A 15225-nucleotide genomic window follows, 5' to 3' on the forward strand; every position below is an offset into this window, starting at 1 on the left:
AGATAAGTTATTGACAAACAAGTTGATGAAACAAAATTACAACCAGTCTCGTTTAAACTCATCATTTCGTAGATTCAAGGGTCAATACATTGACTTTGTCAGCAAAAGCAATTTAAATGTTGATGGATGTTTTCATGCTACTTATTACGAATATAAGTCGTAGTTTACACTATGATTTGTATATGGCCATGATTCTTCCATTATTTGTCGATCATGACAGGGAGCACACAGCGGATGGTCGGCAAGGTATGGTCACTCCTAAATTGAACCTGATGGCATCTTTGATGTTTTAGAGATCCCTATTTGGTTTACTCCTGATTTGTATTCTTCAAATGGATTTTGAGCATGAATATTGTTTCAGGGTTCATTGAGCTCAAAATACTCGTTGGCAATAAAAAGAAAACAAACGTGTACAAATGTATTTTTTTAAATTGAAAATAATCATACAAAATCTTTGTAATTTAGTTTCAAATATAAAAAGCAATGATTAAACAAATATATTCACATAAATAAAACGAGCTCCACTAAAAATGCGTCGTGGTTCTGATTTTCAAATTTCATCGACAAGTTGATATAACGACTTTCTTCTAATATTCTTCAATCCCTGTGCAAGTGCGTCATAGAGAAAGATGTACTGCGCCTAAAATTTCGATGAAATTATTTCATGGAAAAAACTTTCATTCCTTTTTAATAAAAAAAAAACACAGAGCATAATATTTTTATAATGTGTCTTTGCCTTCTTGAACACAAGTTTTTGCTTTCCACAGCTTAACATATGCTTAATTATACATTTTTCCATCTTAAAAAAATGTCATCAAATAAGTAGTGAATTTTACCTTAGTTTTTATGGAATGTGCTCTTTGCTATATGAGTTTGGAGACACAGTTTATGATATATACACTCCCCTTTGTGAACCAATCGCACAGAATCAGCTGTGAGTCTTACCTTAGTTTGTATGGAATGTGCTCTTTGCTGTCTGAGTTTTGAGACACAGTTGATGATGTCCACACTTTCCATTGTAGCTCCTTCTTCCAACAAATAATCCAGAGCTATAAATGTACCAGTCCTACCTATACCCGCGCTATAAGGAAATTATATGTCAAAATATGTTTCATAACTCTTTCTAATGAGAGAAAATCTGCTACATGTCCCTTAACACTGCTTAAAGAATATTTTATGATATGCTGCAAATTTCAAAATGTGACGAACTTGAACCCAGTTGATAAAACACTTTGAACACACGTTTGAGCAAAAATGTCAAACTGGAAATTTTAAGCCTGGATTTATTTTAGCGCATGTGAGCAGGAGACATATAGGATTTCTAATCCTGGTGCAAAATTTATATCCAGTCAGACTAAATACAAACTGACCTTTATATATCACTAACTCTACTAATGATGTATTTTCAGTCATTGACATTGTCCATAAAATATAGAATCATCCCAGTTTCATTAAAGAATTTTTTATGACAGTAAAATAACTTTGTGGATTTGGGAGACCATGTCTTCCAACAATCTATTGAAAATCTATTTAAATCCCCAAGGTACTAATTTACTACCCGTTATTGGACTTTTACGAGGAACGCTGACCTTTACGGTTTACGGCTTACTTTTACACTAGGAAAATGTACGGAAGCTCTTTTACGATATGAATATTTAGCTCAACATTTAATTAAACGAATATAACGGGTAATTTCAATGCATATTTAAGTTGTCCTCGAAGAAAACGACAACCAACTTACCTTTAACTCTTGGTCTTTACATGCAAATGCCCTAAAACATTTTTTTGACCATTAGAAAAGTTTTCTTATGTATTATCAATTCTGTACCTCCGTACATGATACAAATTTAAATGTCCAAGTAAACGTCAACCGTAGAAGTCAGTGCTTCTCGTAATCTTTTGATTTCTTATGAGGCAGAATTTGTCTAAAATGTGATACTGTGGTTTCATCATTATTCGTGGACCGTGGTTCACCAGTTTTCGTGGATTTCGTTTTTGAGTCGATCCACGAAATCAAATGTTCATCGAAGTTTCACCCCTACTAATGTTATTGTGATTTAAAATCAAGACACGTGGTTTAGGGTGATCTATTCAAAGGTTATAGGCAGGCTTGGGGCGAATTACATTGTAAAGTAATGCATTACATTACCATTACTTCAACAATTTGGGCATTAAATTACCATTACCATTACACTATTTTCTTAAAGTAATGCATTACATTACCATTACTTTAGTAAAGTAATGCATTACCATTACCATTACTTTTGGAGGATTTTAAACAGAAATTTATACAACACTTTGCGATGTTTTTTTTCTTAATTATGTATTCACCCCCTTAAGAACTAAACATGATAAATAATAATTCTAATTTGATTTCGTTTTTGTATACATTGTCAATAACTAACATTCACAGAAAGTTCAAACTTTTAAATTGTCAGTTATACAACACATGTACAATATCCACTTTTTGTTTCACTATATTAATGTCATGAAGCAATTTTACTTTTGAAGCACTTTAACCCCTAGCTGCCTAAAATATCTAATAATAAAGCATATAGGCTATTTTGAATAGTACCTTATGAAAAAAATAAATGCATTGACAAACTTTTTGAAAAAGTAGACAGGATGTACATTTTGATTAGCTAATCATATAATGCCTGCATGTCTTCTATTTTCTTTGGTACAAAGTCAATGAAATTTTCATGGTCAGTACAAGCTAGACCAGCTTAATTAATGTTTTATAAACACAGTGAGGAAAAAGGAACTGTAGGGTAATTTGGGGCATTTCTCCAAACAATGCACTGTTTTTAATTGTTACGTAACCCAGAGGTGTAGTGTGTTTTAATGACTCTCTAGCTATTCAAACGGTGGCATTTATCAGTTTACACTGTACATTAATTAGTGTATCTCATATGTGATTTAAAAAAAAAAGAACTTTTAAAACTATTTTATATAATTCTTTGAAACCATTTCCTATGTGAAATAAATTAAAAAAACTTACATGTAAGGTAAGTGTATTTTTAATTAACAGAATAAAAAGTGTATTAAATAAATACATAAATTTTATTCAAATAGGTTAACTTTTTTATTCAATATTATCACTTGCAAAAAAAAAAAATTAAAAAATAAAAGAAATGACCTAAACAATAATTTCCATCATCCATGTCCATTTTAATTTCTTAAAATAGGTACATACAGAATAATGCTTTCTAATGCTATGTAATGTCAGCATTACACTGGATTTTATGAAGTAATGCATTACCATTACCATTACATGTAATGCAAATTTTTGGGCATTACACATTACTAGCATTACTTTGAGTTCATGTAATGCATTGCAATGCATTACCATTACAATTAGCATTACCCCAAGCCTGGTTATAGGGTAGAACCGGTTTTATAAATAAAATTGGCAGTAAACATGACATTGCTATAGCCTGTTTCTTTTGAAAACATGTCCTGTAATAAATGTTTCCAGACGTTTCTGAAAGACATTCATGATTTTCAACAGAAAAAGGGTGGCTAAAGGAGGGGGTGTTAAAATAACAATATATCTTATATACTTTTCGGCGAAAATTAAAGCTCATCGATTAACCGATTCGCTGGTAAAAAAAACGTGCATAATCATCTACAATGATAAATCTTTGTTTGCCTTATATGGCTATTGTTATAAATGCGCACAGAGGATCTTATCACGTGCAACTGACCAATCGTTGAATGAATAGCACGTTTACGCCAAATACATGTTTACATTTTACTTCGAACACGTAGTTCAGGTCAATCTACGATCATGTTAATGGACTGCAAAATTAAAAAAAAAACATGTTAAATGGAAAAAAATGTTTAATAAAATATAGTCTGTGTCAAGTTCAGAACACCATCGCTTCAAGGGTAAGGAAAACGAGCAGCATCTCACGCATTTAAATGGACAAAACTTTGTTTACGTTCGTGATCACGTGTTCGGCCCGGGAATTTACCTAGCTGGCAATTGTATTCACCGATAGTACAACAAAGGAATTAATACAGCGAAAATCGCTTTTGGAGTATGACTTTCAGAAACCTAGACTTCCGCCGTTTATTTAACAAATAAATTGTTTGTCATTATGAGCATGAAAATAATATTTTAAAAAATGCATTTCATTTACCATAAAGTTTTCCTTTTTTCAAGCGTAAAATTCCTGTAGTATTCGTAGTAATCCATAATGCAATACTCATTCAGCTGATTGGTCAGTTAAAATCATGCTGGTGCCTCATTTGCTAATCTGACGCCAAAAAATATAGTCCCGTTTCCCATGCAAAAATATTTGTCCAAAAAGAAATTTTAATTCATGACTGCAGAAAATTGTATTATAGAGAATACTTATTTAAGTTTGAATGAATGTAAGAGAGATTGATTGATTGAAGTACATTTCTACAGACATTATCAGCTGATTCTAGGGTGGTGAAAACTGAAACGCAACATAACTTTTCTGTTTACCATGCCTCCACGTGCTAGTCACTTCCTAGCCACATTTCCGTGAATAATTTAACCTATCTCGCTGAAGTCTCGCTAACTCTCGCCAGAGCCATTGCCGGAGCTATTCTGAACTCATCGGGTTTTATAATGTGCAGAACATGGAAAAATAAAAGGTTCCGAACACATTACTAGGGTTGAGTTTGGTGCCTCTATTTTGATTTACGATATCATTTAAAACGCCCATTCCGACTTTCATTGATATATATACTTTAGTATTCTCAACAGATTGACTTTAAAGACGTATTTTATCATTTTAAGAATGCTGGGTGAAAAAGCAGAAGAAATAATAACCTAACACGACGAAAAATATGAAAATATGATAGACATTTTTTTCTGTTAGGACCATATTATCCACGAATTTAGATATCCTCGAAACTGTGAATTTTACTTAATCCATGAAAATTGATGCCCGCGAATATTAATGAAACCACAGTACGTGAAAAGAAGAAAACACCTGTTGTAGCTCCAACTCGACATTAAGATATATCGATGACGTAATATCAAATAGCAAAGGTAATTTCTATTCCCTCAACCATTTCCAGAAAAAAAATACCACAGAGTCTGACATATGTACTTCATATTTGGATATTTTACTTGAAAATGACGTTATTGGTAATCTACCAACCAAGCTCTTCTAGAAACATGATGACCCTAACTTTTCTATCGTCAACTTCCCTTACTTATGCAACAATATACTTTCATAACCTTGCATAAGGAGTTGATATCTCTCAGTTGATTCGATATGTAAGAGCATGCTATGCGTATGTACAATTTCTAAAACGAAGCAAATTATTGACGAATAAGTTGATGAAACAAAAATATCAGCAGCCTTGTTTAAAGTCAACATTTCGTTAGGTCTATGGTCGATAAAATGACCTTGTCAACAAACACAATTCATCACTGAGTCATATGCTAACTGACTTTTTTCATATTAATTGGAGTCCATTACTTACACACTGAATTGACGACAGGATTTTTCCTTTATTTCACGATCATGACAAGTGACAAACGTTTTGCCTACTAGCTGCTCACAAGGAAAAAAATATTTATCCAAAGGTGTGAAGAAGTTTTAATTAATGACATATAAATTTGACGTTACGACCTGAATTATTGGATATATAGAAATGAATTTTAAATTTTGGTAAAAAGTGAGGTTCACATTTTTCTCATAAAAACAGTTTTTCCTTCTAGATGTCCATGAGTAAGGAAGAGGTTATAAAAAGAAATATTTGCCCCAGGATCCCAAAATAAAATTAGATTTAAGTTAAATTTTAAATCTTCTGTAAAATGATTATTGTCAACATTAAATTTCAAAATTAGCTTTTCACTTCACTTTGGTGATGCAATGTTGATTAATGTTTTGATTTTAATTGTTTGACTTTAACATTTGAACACATCATCAAGGTTTTGCGATCGATTTAAGGTTGAGATATTTGACATGATCATGGAACCTGATCTAGTTCCATTTTGGAGTCTTATCAAGTGACTACAAAATAAACTGTTTAGAGGCGGTCATTATTTGATCCTGTGTGTTAACATATGTATGGCAGAAATTCTCCAAAAGTTTACGCAAAGAACAAACTGCAAACAAAAACGAACAAAATCGGATAGTATACATGTATGTCACCTGAGGAGAATAGGGATATACGATTACATTTAGATAACAAAACAACAATCTTCTCTATGAACAAGGAATAAACAATATTAAATTACTTTTAATAATAATACATATTTAAATGAATGAATAAAACTCCAATTAAAGGATTATACTTAGGTACTCCAAATGGTCTGGAAGCAATATAAAATACCTATAATTTATATTACATTGTAAAATCGTTCAGAAAACCATTATATCAGTCCATTCTTTTGTGTGACAATTTTTTTTTTCAAAGAATCAGTGTTAATTCGCCGTGATAGCTCTTCTTACCTACAATGGACAATTATTGGACCGTCAGCTTCCGGTCGGCCATTTTTTACAAGGTCCCGAAAACACAGAAGACTATCAACATCGGACGGAACTCCACAATCCGGCCAGCCGGTGAAGTGAAACTGGGTCACTTTTTTAGTATTTTCGTTCTCCAAAGACAAATTATAGGTTCATTTTTTTTATTATAAAAAATGGTCGGATATTCTAAAATCGAATAAAGTCTTTAAATAATTTACAGTGGACCCTCAGATATCCGGACACCAGATATCCGGATTCTTCAGTATCCGGACGCTTTTTCATCGGAACAAAATTTCAAAATGTTATTATGTTTTGTTTAACTGGTGATTCAGGTATCCGGACGCTTCACATATCCGGACAAATTGACTGGGAACCAAAGCGTCCGGATAAATGAGGCTCCACTGTATACTGCGCGTTTAAAATTAGGTTACAAATATACTATATATTTGTACGTTTTACACATATTCGAAAGGTAATTTGTGGCACGTTACGTTTTAATGAGCACGTGTGTATTATTTACAATATTATTATATTTGTATTTTATAAATTTAAAGATTTTTTTTTCTATTCTTACTGGGTTGATATCCTCAGTCTTGGCTTGCTGCACAACCAGATGTCTAATTGTATATTTTTCATAAATGTCCTGTGATTCCAATCGAATTACAAGATCACCAAACGTATCTTCGTCCTCAGGCCAATACTTCAGACATTTCATCTATTGGATAAAAATTTTCCTTTACATATTTTTTTACTATGGTTTTAAATCATTTAACCGTTTATCTCTTTTTGTTGCTTGCTTTTCATTCACGGTTTTACTACGACGTAATTTATGAATGAATGAAGTAACCTAAAGGTTGTAAACCAAGGTTATAAAATTATGAGTTGAGTAAAATACAGAATTTAAACTATGGAAATAATATCATTCTGCTTTATCATGTTGTCCTTATAAAAAACAATATAATATTTAGCTTACATGATCGCCTTCAAACAGATTTGTCAGCATCACAATCCTTGAGCTGTTTTCCTGCCACGTCATCCTCCAGAAATCAACCAATGTTGCGGGAGTAAATGGTCCTATATAACAAGTAGTCTTTAGTAGTTTACAGATTAATGAGGAATTATGATACATTCTACCGCGATTATTGTAAACATCAAAGGAAACCGGCGGACATTATTCTCCAATGAATCACGAACGTCATCAAAAAATTATCAGATCAGAAACAGGTATCAAATCTGATCAATTCAAATGCATGTTTGGCTGTAGAATGAAATACTTGTTTAGACGCAAGATGTGTCGTCTTTTGCAGTATAAATATATAAATTGCATCAAGTTGCTGATGAATGTCGGTTTTTATAGCTAATCGGGGCTATTCCATTGACCTCCCTACACATTAAACAACGTTATTTTAGCAGTAAAACAGGAACATGATTTTGTTATTGTATATTCATTTTAACTGATCAATACATATAACGAACAAATTTGTAATTTAAAAAGGCTATTTTTAATGTAACGAAAGCTCAAATCAGTCTGCATTCTATACACAGGTAAGCAAACTTTTACCTCTAGTGTTAAATGAAACAGCGTAATCGAGACATGGTGACCTATTTCGTTTCTCATAGAGGAAACGATTATCCGTAATTTAGCGATTGTAGTGATACATGGAAGAATAGAAATAAAGTCCTTGTTGTCGTGATTGATGCAAAATAACCTCCTCGGTCTCGAAATGTTGTTTTCTCGACCTCGGAGGTTATTCTGCAACATTCACGAAAACGCGGACTTTATTTCTTAATTCATTCTCAGGCAGGGAAAGGTTTTTTGAAAAAAATGATATCCTAACCTACTGTATTCATAATTTCTCTTCATATGCAAGGATTGTAAAATAAAATTTTGATTAGGAAAATGTTATACAAAAGAGAAAATAAATAAAAAATAAATATATCAACTGAAATTCCTTATCTGTGAGTACCCTGGCTCGGTTAAAAAGATTGATCACACTCATAGCATGTTTTTGAGAAGCAATGTGGTTTGGATACATAAATTTCATAAGCAGGTGACCACAGAATATTTATACATAACTTAAGAAAGTCAGCAATGGCTAGGTTGATGTCTTCTCAATGTCAATTATTTTAGTTGTTAAATACCCCTTGTCCTCTGTAGTCCGTATGTCATGCAACTGTGAAACAGATGAGGCGGGTTCTGTGGTGTCTTTTGTTTAAAGTGAACTGGGATAGAGCGAGTGGATATGTGAAAAAAAACTATGTATAATTTATTGTAGGTCGTCTTCTTTATATCTGAATGTCGATTTGAAGGTTAAAGCATGTGTTTCCCCTTCTCATGCAAATGTTTTTGAGTATGTTCTTCTTCAGAGGAATATAAAACAGGTAATTTTGTTGATTACTATTCACAAGATGTGAAGATGTCGAACATATCTTGATATTTACCTTGTGCTGCAATATAGGTAGGATCGCCATTGATACCCTAGAAATATGAAGAATAAAGAGAGTTTTTGTCTATCTGGCATGTCTTGGGTCGAATTTTAAATTGAAAAAAAGTGAAGATAAGATAAAAAAACATCGATCAATTTTTTAAAAAGCCACAGTACCAGTATGTAGACAGGGATGAAAATGGACCCCTAAACTGAGGTAGGGTCAGGAACATAGGAGGACCAAGTTATATCTGTATCAATATATTTCATATCGATTGTATGTGGTATTTTTTTTACAACGAAAGAAGACTTCCAACCACCTTAATACATAGTGATTATGACAGCTGTGACTTATTGATGGGGATGCTTCCTCCTCCAAGGTATCTGATCCCAGATTTCTTAGGGGTACGTGTTATTATATCCAGTTCATAACTACATGTTCTATGTACTCTGTTTAAAGAGCGACCACTGAAGCATATTTTACTTTCTCATCCAATATATTTCAGCTTTTTTGTGATATAACAGCTAACCAATATTTTGTTGATAATTCTAATATCTTTTTTTTTTTATATTTTCATGTTTTATAAAGTGTTCAACTATTTTTAAATGTTTTTGAGTGCTTTAAATAAGTTTTAGAACATTGAGAATAAAATTGGACAGGAATCCTGACCTCAACGTAACAAGCATTAATGTAGTCATTTCTTCCTTGTTCTTCGGAAGTGCTAAGTACAATCCTACAAAAGTCATCTGCAACGAAATGAGTATCATTGTAGATAATTCACATATTGAACAAAAATTTCCTCATTGCACACTTCATCATTTCAAGGTTGTTTTTTTTTTCAAATAATGTTTATATTTATTTTAAACTTGAAGGGTCATGTTCAGTATAATCAATATGGAATGCGGCTGATATATTTCTTACTTGAAATTTCTTTTTATTTTAGAATATAATAAATTTAGAATTTTTCAGAAATAATATACACATTAATTACAATTATTTGGCATATTGATTATACAATATATGGTTAGCGTGCATGTATATAAATAATATATAAATAATATATAGCAGAACGTACACGGTTGTAATATTGAATACATTCCTGATATTATTGATTAGAAAGATAAACATGACACAGACTTGTAACTTACAAGGATACACGTATCTATAACGGTTTTTACAGATATTCTCTTTCTTTACAGCCTCTGTATATAGTTCCATTAGTCCAGTCGGAATTTTCTAAAATGATTCAAGAAATTGCCAAAACTAATAAGAACTTAAAATCGATTTTAAAGACTCTCATTTCTACTGAGAGAAAAATTGCATTGGTTTATTTGAAAATTTCTTAAACGTAAGCTTAAATTGCTATTACATAAATAAAAGTTTAAACTTTACCGCGAATTCTTCTTCTTCAAAGATGTTGTTTTCTCGTCTTATACTGTGATACTCGATGAACTTGTCCACCGGGATCCTATGAGCTATGGTATTAGTATATTCCACATCTAGTCTTTGAATTTCATCAAGAACAATGTCGTCTGCCTGAGTTATTTCTTCCAGAAATATCGTGTTGGCTTCGTTTCCTAGAATGTTCTGTGGAACAGCAAGATTAAGTGGCTGCTCTTCTCTGGGTTCCTGTGAATCTAAGACTCTGGTGATCTCTGATTTTCTTAATATCTTTAATCTGTGAAATGATTGAAATAATAATTATTAGCAAAGGTGGAGGCAAGTTGCTTAGATTTTAGAGTTCATAATATAGCCACTTTTTCATTAAAGAAACACCATTTTATTCATTTTAGTATTAATACCTTTTAATCAGTAGAAGAATAAGAAGTAGCACCAAGATTATCATTCCGAACAACACTGCCAATAACTGGTCGTTGGTTTCCTGGCTTCCATATGCTGTTGAAGAGAAATTAAAAAATGTATTTTTTTCAAACATGTAAATATATACTGTTAGAAATAAGTGATATAATTCCTATATCCCTACCCAATAAAAGCAAAACGCATTGAAATGTTATTGAAATCGACTAATTTTTTTTAAAATTAATTGTTAATTAATACTCACGAGAAGGAGATGTTGTAATTGATGTAGTGTCCATTGTTATGGTTTTATTAAACAAAACGCAAAAATGAGGGCAAGCGGAGCAAGTCTTATTCACATTTAAATCACACGTCTTTTCTGAACATGATGAACAATTGATACTTCTACAGTTTGAACAGTTTGTTTGAATTTCAGTCTTACATTTATCCCATTTCTGCCTATTATCACAATTGTCACATTTATTACAATCCAAAGACTTTGTAGTGGATTCGATGCGTCTCAAACAAGATGGCGGTTTAAAGAGCTCTGATTTACATTCAAAACAATCACCCGTTTCCTTCACACAAGGTCCTCTGCACTTGTCACTACAAAACCTGTTACAATTTACACCATACCGTCCAATATCACACGGTTCACACGTTTGTCCATGATATCCTGGGTAACATGAACTGCATGCTCCATCAGTTATGTCACACTTTCCATCAGAACAGTTATATGGACATTTTTTATCACAGGATTTACCATACCAGGAAGAATTAACACAAGTCAAGCAGGAGCCGTTTGCTTGGTCACAAGTTCTGCAGGATTTGTTGCATTTCCTGCACCTTTCACCATATTGGTTCTCTTTACAGTCTTAAAAAGTAAAAATTAGATATAGAAAACAGCAACTGATTTTAAAATGTTTATTTAAAAGACCCTGTTCAAAAATAAATATTTGTGAGTACAATTGTTCCCTACTCTCCTTATTACCGAAATAAAATTTAATACACATGAAGCATCCTTTATATTATTTTGTGTGAAATTACATAAAGATTTGATCTTTCATGTGATTTTTTTTACATTAATTTAAGTTTCAATTTCTATTTTAACTTTTAACTTTTATTTAAAACAAACAAGGAATCTTCCGAGAGTTTCACATTACGACCTTTAGAATAACACAAAAACTAAAGCTAGACCATTTTCATAGTTCCTCGGACAGAATTTAAAACACTGGGCTGGCTAAGATAATTTTAGGCTCATTTTAAGTAACAAATAATATTTTAAACTTTAAAAAGCAAAAATCAGTTCAACTGGCATGGCATAAAATACCTCTCACAATTTAATACATGGTCTTTTGTCCAGTAGACGAATTCATTTAAATTTTTAGTTTAACGACCCACAGATCAGCTTAGTTGTAGTTTACCTTTGAAAGAGAATTCATACAGTCGAAGTCTTCCCTGATCTGTTCTGGTTATGGTTAAAGAATCTCCTTTCAGTTGTTTAAAACAACACTTTGTGATATTGTTCTTTGAGACATTAACCTTTGCGGTGAAATTATTGCAATACTGTTCGAGTTCATCATCTGTATTAACGGATAAAGAATATTGACCTACAAATGAAATGTATTAAAGAATTCAGAAATATTATCCTGTTAAAGTAATCAGAAATATTAAACAATTAATTCAAATCAGAGACAATCTAGTTTTTCAATGATACGAAAGCAATTAGATGTATTTAAGATGCTAGAATTTCTTATGTATATTATTTTAATCTTCAAAGGGACAAATGTAGTTATTGCATATATTGTGTGAACCCTTAAGAAATATCAAAATATTTCCAGTTTTGAAGCAATTGTAAAATGACAAAACCTTATCTAAATATCTTTGTTTTAAATGTCAGAACCGATCTTGGTTCTTTATATTTCTTCAAATTTTTTGCAGCCCGGAGGACCGGGCTGCTCTGTACATATAAGTTTAATTGTTGGTGTATGGTGACTGGGGTGGGAGTAGTTATTCAGAATTAAAGATTTTCTAAACTTTGAAAAGATTGTTAATTAGAACGTTTTTTTATATATAAATTACAAGCTGTGTGATATATTTACTTCCATAAAGTGAATCTGTAAAAATATATATGTTTTTCAAATTTAATATATAAACTTGCTTATCATTTACTTTCGTAGAAACGACAGGTCCCTCGTTTTAGAATATCGAATTTTACTTCTGCTAAAAACGTACTATATATGTACAGTTCTTGTTTTACATTATTTGAAAAACAATACACTTTTGAAGTATAGGTGACGCATGTTTTGAACTTTTGTTTATATTTTATGCAGCCAACATTTACTTCAAAAATTGATAGTTTAAAATGGTACGTTTTTGTTCAATTTTTATCCGACTATAAGTTTTAAAAATTCGCGACTATCGTCTCCATAAAGATATAACTTTGCACACATATTTATGTTTGATGAAATATAATGAAGTTATTTCCATATGTTTACTGCACTATATAACACATCAAATTTCTTCTTGTTGTATTTAAACAACATTCGGTTGAGTAAAGGAGGTATTTTGACATTCTGATTAAGCTTTTGACACGGTGTCAATAAAACATTGATATTAATGTCTTATTCTTAATCGAAATTCAAAAGATAAAAGAGTCTAGGAATATAAGAAAAAAAATAACTGTTCAAAATTTATTTTAAAAATGAAGTCTTTGGTCAATATTACATAATTTATATCACTGGACTTCTTTTATAATGTTTCATGGTAAACACAAAACATACTTAACAGAGATTTTACTCTTATATTTCGATATGCTGTATATATGCACAAAGAACAATTTGAAAAATAGATCAGCTCAATGGTCAAATTCGAAAGTCTCGAAGTTGGTTAAAATGGTTTTTACAAAAGACAAAGTGCTAAGTAATATTTTCAAAATATCAAATCAATACCTGATGGACAGACGGACAGGCAAAAAGATGTCGAGAAAATTATTATTTAGCCCACTTTAAGGTGATGCAAAAAAGTAGCGACAGTTTTGAAGCTTCACACTAAACCCTATTTAATAACAGATCATTAACGACCGCTTGGTGCTGTGCTAGAGCGTTTGCTCTATAGTTGCAAAGTACGAAGTTTATCCTTACGTGGCGTGTTCTAAAAGACCGGACCTCTCTTTCAAAAACCATCAGTGCCGAGTAGAGATCTAAATTTGCAGTGTGTATTAATAAGAGTGAAGAAATCTCGAATAAACGTAAAAACAAACAGATATATTTAAATACCTGATCTGATGATGATTGTAAAACAGGAGAACGTCCTTTCTGAGTCAAAAGTTATCTTCCAGTAGTTATTCACGCCATCCCCAGTGAGAGTAAATGTGTAGGGATCTCCGTCAACAGCCAAGGATGCATCCGCAGAATATCCCGTTTTGCCAGGCACCGAGGACTGTGAAACTGCCTTATACTGCAGGGCGGCTAGTCCTGATATAAGATAAAGCAAAATGGTATAAAATAGGAGCATGAATAATATTATATGCTGCTAAAATAAATCTAAGCTGGGAATGTAAAAAAATGTTTTAAATGATGAAATATTTTAAAATATTTCTAAATTATTAATACATGTATTACATATATATTTCATTACTCATTACAATATATATATTGTAATGAGTAATGAAGTATATTTAGTTTTAAAAAGTTTCATTGACATTTGCATTTATATCAGATTTGCCATTGTCTAGCGCTAAAGTGGGTAAAACACAACTTTACACCAAAATTCAGACATGCATAAATGAATGAAAAAAATTATCAAAACTCACTGCCCATGGTAAAATATATCAAATTAAAAACGACGATTATTTCTTTTCCTAATTTCATGGCTCCTTCTTCATAAATTCTTTCAAAAGAGGTACAAATCACAAAAATAATCAAGTGAGCATCAATGAGTACAACTTCCTTACTTCCTTCCTTATTTGTTCATAATTATGTTCATTGAATTTATTCATTTTTGTAATAACTTGACCAAGGCCCGAGCAAGACAAGGAGATGAAAGCGAAGTAATTCGGAAAAGTCTTTTAATAATTTTTCATTCGTTTACACTGATTAAAATCACTGATAAACTTATTCCGTCGAAAAAACGGAAGCGGAAGTAATAAAACACAGAAGTCCCTTGAATCAATACATATGCAGAGCAGAACGAACACGTAAATTTAGAAATGCCAGGGATTGATTGATTGATTGATTGATTGATTGTAAGCTGTTTAACCTCCCTCTCGAGAATTTTTCACTCATAGGGAGACTCCACCACTTGCGTGTTGAGAGCTACTAATTTTGACCTAAACTCGGCACTTAGATCCATTGAGCAGGTAGGATCTTTTTCGTGCCAGCATCTACTGGGACACGGGACCTTGGTTTATACAGTCTCATCCGAAGAACCGGTCTCCACGTCCCAAAGTAGGGTTTGTTAAAGTGGATTGGTTAAAGTGGGAACCTGCCACATAAGGATCGACTCCTCACTTCGCGACTCTAAAGCAGACGCTCTAACC

General features: G+C 32.1%; 1 protein-coding gene across 1 annotated transcript; it reads right to left on the reverse strand.

Annotated features, from left to right (window-relative positions):
- Positions 1-477: 477 nt before the first annotated feature.
- On the reverse strand, positions 478-14863 carry LOC134238883 (receptor-type tyrosine-protein phosphatase T-like). The gene is made up of 14 exons (XM_062720997.1): positions 14500-14863; positions 13964-14161; positions 12110-12295; positions 10951-11559; positions 10691-10784; positions 10281-10566; positions 10037-10124; positions 9558-9634; positions 8904-8940; positions 7435-7535; positions 7036-7176; positions 6444-6592; positions 946-1081; positions 478-640 (listed from the first exon to the last, which is right to left on the reverse strand). Exons 1-14 carry the CDS (start codon positions 14555-14557, stop codon positions 551-553), a joined length of 2250 nt encoding a protein of 749 aa, XP_062576981.1. The 5' UTR covers positions 14558-14863; the 3' UTR covers positions 478-550.
- Positions 14864-15225: the final 362 nt, after the last annotated feature.

The sequence above is a fragment of the Saccostrea cucullata genome, unplaced genomic scaffold (genome assembly GCF_032062105.1).
Source record: "Saccostrea cucullata isolate Sc308-1 unplaced genomic scaffold, CSIRO_AGI_Scuc_v1 ctg729, whole genome shotgun sequence".
NCBI classification, from domain to species: domain Eukaryota; kingdom Metazoa; phylum Mollusca; class Bivalvia; order Ostreida; family Ostreidae; genus Saccostrea; species Saccostrea cuccullata.

Bases quoted from the DNA above. Each gene is read 5' to 3' on its own strand.
- LOC134238883 (XM_062720997.1), bottom strand. From the start codon at position 14,557: ATGAAATTAGGAAAAGAAATAATCGTCGTTTTTAATTTGATATATTTT. The intron at 6,593-7,035 runs GTAAGAATAGAA...TTGTCTTTGGAG, and splicing joins AGACTGAGGATATCAACCCA to AACGAAAATACTAAAAAAGT. The intron at 1,082-6,443 runs GTAAGAAGAGCT...ATTTCCTTATAG, and splicing joins CCAATAATTGTCCATTGTAG to CGCGGGTATAGGTAGGACTG.